This window comes from Anneissia japonica, unplaced genomic scaffold, assembly GCF_011630105.1.
Source record: "Anneissia japonica isolate Jap-2015-1 unplaced genomic scaffold, ASM1163010v1 scaffold1509_len713820_cov188, whole genome shotgun sequence".
Classification (NCBI taxonomy): domain Eukaryota; kingdom Metazoa; phylum Echinodermata; class Crinoidea; order Comatulida; family Comatulidae; genus Anneissia; species Anneissia japonica.
This window is the reverse complement of record NW_022737632.1, coordinates 699,007-704,458: the sequence shown is the minus strand read 5'-3', so window position 1 is coordinate 704,458 and position 5,452 is coordinate 699,007. Positions and strand designations below refer to the sequence as shown.

Here is a 5,452-nt window from a genome sequence, read left to right as displayed (position 1 = left end):
AGACTCACTCACCTCTGACAGACAGCTTGAAAAAGGCGTGTTCCTTTTCATGGCGTCTTCCATTTATGTAACATTCATAGATGCCGTCATCTTCAACAGTGGCTTTTAATATTGTGAATACTTCAAGACCGTTGGCTTGTGGAATCTCCTCTCCATTGTGACTCCATCGAAGCTCTTGGTTTTCATTTGCATCCGTCCGAAATTGAACATATCCACCAACCGATGCGACTACGTACGGATTGATTGGCATTACATAGGCTTTTTATTAGAAAGATTGAAGACAAATGTTTAAATAATACCCTGATAGACGTCAGACAGCTATCGGCAAATTATCTATATTGGATTCTGCTTTTGCTATTGTGCTTGGCTGCTGTTGCTATTGCCGTCGCAGCTGATATAGTCGCTGCTGCAGCTGTCGATGATGCTACTGCTATTATTGATGTTGCTGTTTCAATTTTTTCGTTGTGGTTGTTGTTATTGCTGCGTCGCTGTTGCTGCTGATGTTGCAGAATAATTTTAATCATTTTACTACATTTCTTTATAAATTCTAGGCTATTGACTGTCAGTAGACAGACCTATGACAGTTAAATGCAGCTATGAAACTATAATGACATCCGACTATGCTTACCTGTCACACTCTGATAAAATGAAGTTATGTCGATTTCCCTTTGATTTTCCACCTCTACCCGACCGCGCCAAGGTCCCCTTTGTTGGACTAGTGGAGCACTTGAAGGGATATCTATCCTGAATCGAGTGTATATATCGTTAACATCATTTCTGCTTACACCGCCTTCGAACACTGTTCCACTAAAATCTGTATCATCCATAGTAAGTTCCACGTCAGGCTCAGAAACGCCAGATAAGTACATTGTAATTGCTGGATCCTTAGACTGTGGCGCGTAGTAGAGGCCCACTATTGATCCCCTAACAAACAATGTCATGTCGATGGGAGGATCTGTAGAAGAGAGGCACATAAATATGGCGTATTAAAGTATAGTATATCACTATAGTATACATATTAAATACATAATTAACAAGATCTGAAATTACAAACCCTAGTCCTGTTGCAGCATATCAATTGAAAAAATAATGGCATTTAATTGAACGCCGGCCAGGTCCGGTTCATCGTATACCTGGTGTGGCAAATCCATCAATAGGGTAACCGACTAAAATCAGACTCGCCCCTGACTCTGGCCCACGGTCGATCCGCTTGAGTCCGCTCGGCCTAGCTAAACAAGGCCGAACGAGTTGGCTCTATCAGCTGTTGAGGCCGGAAAATTAATGATTATGCAAAGGTACTTACCTGAAGTATAATCGTGACTATACAAATCCTCTCGAGGTGAGAATCAATTGGCGTTTCCCATCTGTCTCAGGGGCGGAACGTTTCGGGTATCATCATCGTGCAGATAAACAATCTTGCGGGTGGGAATTGATTCTCACCTTGAGAGGATTCGTATAATCACAATTATACTTCAGGTACAGTAAGTACCTTTGCATAATCATTAATTATACTTCATCCTCTCTCGGCTCGAATCAATTAGGACTGCCTTGGCTACAAAGAGGTAGCAGTAGGTCTATAATAAAAACTGCTGAACGTTGTATTAGACGCCCATCCTGCAGCCTCTAAAATATTCTTCATTGATACCCCCATCCTGTGAGAACAGAATGCCGCAGCTCCTCTTATAAAATGAGCCTTGAACTGGCTGGTGTCTACACCTACTAAACCCAGCATCTGAACCATCCAACGCCAGATTGAGGCTGACACGGCCTTCTTGTGTGGCTTTGAATGGCTAACAAACAATTGGGTCTCTGCCCCTCTTAATGTACGTGTACATTTGACATATTTTGAGACGGCCCGCACTGGACAAATGTATGGGTCGCTAAAAGCGTCAATAGTTACTTACTTAATCCCAAACCCTGGCCTATGCTGTTTGAACAGCTGTGTGGGATTAAACGCTCTCCTATCACACCAGCAACACCAAGCTTTCCATGCTGACTGATATTGTTTGTGTGTGGACGGCCTGCAACTGTCCAAGAGGACGTCTCCTTCCGAAAACCCTTCTGTTTCATAATTCTGCCGCAAAGCAGCCATGCCATTAAATGAAGCGACCTGCTCAACGGATGTGGTTGCCTTGAATAGAGCCGAGTGAGAAGATCGCTGAAATGTGGCACTATAATTGGTTCTGCTACTGCAATTTCCAGCAAAATGGGATACCACACCTGTGTTCCCCAAGTGGGCGCTACTACACTAATGCCGTTGCTTCCTCTGCTAAAATCTTCCGCAGTACATGGGTTAAGAGACGGAAGTGCAGAAATGCATATGCTTGTTCGGTCATCCAACTCATCGAGAATGCATTGATTATTATTGCTCTTGGGTCTGGCTTCCATGAGGCATACCGAGGAAGTTGTTCATTCTCGACACAAACAGGTTGATTGTCAGAAGGAAGCTGAACCTGTTACAAACCTGATGAAAAACCTGAGAGTGCAACATCCACTCCAACCTGTCCACGAATACTTGGGACTGTGCATCGGCTATACAATTCTCTTTCCCTGGTAAATGGTAAGCCGTAAGTATGATCTGCTTCTGTATGCACCATTTCCATATTTCTGTGGCCAAATTCGACAGACTGGCCATGCGGCGGGTGCCCCCTTTGTGTTTGAGATAGGTTATCGCCGTTCTATTGTCCATTCGAAGCATAATGTGACACCCCTTCCTTTGAGCTGCACACGATCAGAGGCCCAGAAATGCTACTAGCAGCTCTAGATAGTTGATATGATGTTCTCTCTCGGCCAGCGACCAGCGTTCTCGTTTGCTCGGCCCCGTAGTGAGCACTTCATCCTTGCATTGATGTGTCCCATATTATTGTGAGGACTAAAGGTGGTAACACAATTAGCCTCCCGTTCTACTGGCGAACACTGAAGTTCTTAGATACTTGACTGGGAGAGACATACCATAGCTTGGTATGTTGGGTCCCTGCGAATTGCCTGAATCAGGTCCGCTTGTAGAGCGTGGAAGAAAAGTGGAGCTAGTACTACATCTTCAGCCGTGGAATTTATTTTCCCAATAATGCTGGCCAGCGCCTCGGCTGTTAAACAAGAGTTCTTGGCTGCCTGTGTGCATACACTTTCCAGATGTTTGGACGACTTGGAACCAGCTGAGATTTCTTTTTCTTTTTTAGATGGAGGTCAGGGGTATAAGCCGGAAGTGTTTCTTTAAAAACTCGTATGATGCAAAGACAGATGGGAAAAGCCAATTGATTCGAGCCGAGAGAGGATGAGGCGAGACTTTTTTTATACCTTGTTTAGCAAACCTGCCAACTGCTAATATTAATGATTTTGAATAAAAATAAAATTTTATTTTTGGCCAATTAGCGCACCCGCCGCCACGAAAATGTGGAAATTCCAGAAAAATATAATTTTTTTCCTTTATTTTTAATATGCACTCTGCTGCCTTGTAATCTCCAAAGATAAGGTATGTATATTTCTTCCTAATTATATAAATTTGAAGCATTAAACCATCCTGTTTTAAATTCACCAATAAAATTTTATTTTTATTTTCTCCTCCGTCTGAATGTTTTGGCAAAACCTTGAGGTCGGGGGTTCGAAACTCTGGCTGTGCAAATCGCTTGTGTCCTTGGGCAAGGCACTTTATCTACGGTTGCCTCTCTCCACCCAGGAGTACAAGTGGGTACCTGGTAGGTTCCAACACAACCTGCGCTGATTACTAGCTGCAATATTATGGAATGATAATATAATTTCATTTACTAATTTAATTTTTTATTTCACCCACCTTCGACGATCTTTAAAAAATAAGTACGAGGAATAAAAAAAGTCTCGCCTGAAGTATATTAATAACATTCTGAAATCTGTATCTTACTTCCGATCACCACTAAATTTGAGGACTGAGATACATGTAACTTTGTCAATGTGTGAACATTTGAAGTATATCGATCCAGTTACAGTGTTTGAGTTATGCGCCCGGAACTACATGCGCACGACCGAGTAATCTACCTATAGCACATTTTATTAGGATGTTAAATTATATTTATACACAAGGGTACCATACATACAGTCGTAGCACATTCTTTAGAAGTGTTTGTGGTTTTTGAGGACTGTAAGTAAAAGGAATGCAATGTCCTAAAAACAAGCAGGCCGACAATCTACGGTGTACATTGTAACTTAACTTGTATCATTGTTGTAACAGCACTTCGCTGCATCAGACAATTCCAATTTCTTCGATTTCACTATAGTTACTCCAGCCGGGTTCAACCCCTGGATCTAACTGGCTTATTGGCCCCATTGGACTGAAATTACAGAGAGCGCTATTCTACGTCAGTTAGGTTGGTTAGGTGAACTGATAGACATGCATACCGACTTCCTCTCGCGAGTCGCGAAAGCAGTGTTCGCTGCTTGTGGAACATGAAATTGCCTGCGGTTGAAAGCTCTGTAGTAAGGTAGGCCAAAATCTCTTGGTAGTTACATTTTACAGTTACATAGGATACACAAAAATACTTGAAAATAAAAACGTAAAACGGATACTCAACTGTTGTTTACCCAGGCAGCATCTTGGGGCTATAACACCCGTATGTTGATAACTCAGAATGGACATGGGGATTATGTAGGCCTACTGGCAACAGGTAAACTATTGAATTATACAATTAGTAAGTCAATAATACAGTATATTAAAAAAAATTAAATATTAACTAATACCAATCTAATACGTTTAAAATATCATCTTTTTAATATTTCCTATTAATGTTGGAAGTGATGTTATTTTACTTGGTTGAAGGGTGGTTAGCAGAATTGTTCCAATAATGTGGACCTTTGACATAACCTATTAATTTACACCCAATGGTTTTATAATTTCTTAGGGGGCTTTCTCTCATGTAATTCCATCAATTTGGCTCAATATTCCATTAACATTTGATACTAAGTAAATAATAATAGCTAATGAGATCTGCCTAGAATCCTGTTCTATGAACCAGCATCACATGAGTAGCCCCCAAGATGCCAAAGAATTAGTCAGTATATTTAGTATACTTTGTAGAGTATAACTAAGTAAGTTGACTTCAGTGTATGACTAAATAAACTAGAACCATACAGTATACCTTGTGTTGTGTATAAAATCTTATATATCACTGGCAGAGTCAGGAACATCCAATAAAATCTTATATATCGCTGGCAGAGTCATGAACATCCAATAAGTGTACAAGTCCGATTCAACATTCTCATACATGAATATGCATAAATTGTTTTCAACTTACCTACGAGCACATCTGGAGCTGTGGAGAAGAAATATTACATTTTATTTTTTAAAAATTAGACAATAATCTTTAAAAAATAGTATTATTTGTTGTCGTGAAGTTGTGAATCAATTGTACATGTATGTATACATATACATACATGTACATATATATTACACACTTATATTGTTTGTTTCTTTTTATATCGA

General features: G+C 40.5%; 1 protein-coding gene across 1 annotated transcript in view; it reads right to left on the bottom strand.

The window, feature by feature from the left end:
- The window catches only part of LOC117117392 (cell death abnormality protein 1-like), a gene marked incomplete at its 3' end in the record, with an annotated part of 17,242 nt that extends 11,965 nt beyond the window's left edge, over positions 1-5,277 (bottom strand). The window contains exons 1-3 of the mRNA XM_033261669.1: positions 5,265-5,277; positions 629-955; positions 146-258 (exon numbers count right to left, since the gene is read on the bottom strand). Coding sequence (XP_033117560.1) covers positions 146-258; positions 629-941 — 426 coding nt within the window. The remainder of the gene's footprint in view (positions 1-145; positions 259-628; positions 956-5,264) is intronic.
- Between the last annotated feature and the right edge of the window lie 175 nt (positions 5,278-5,452).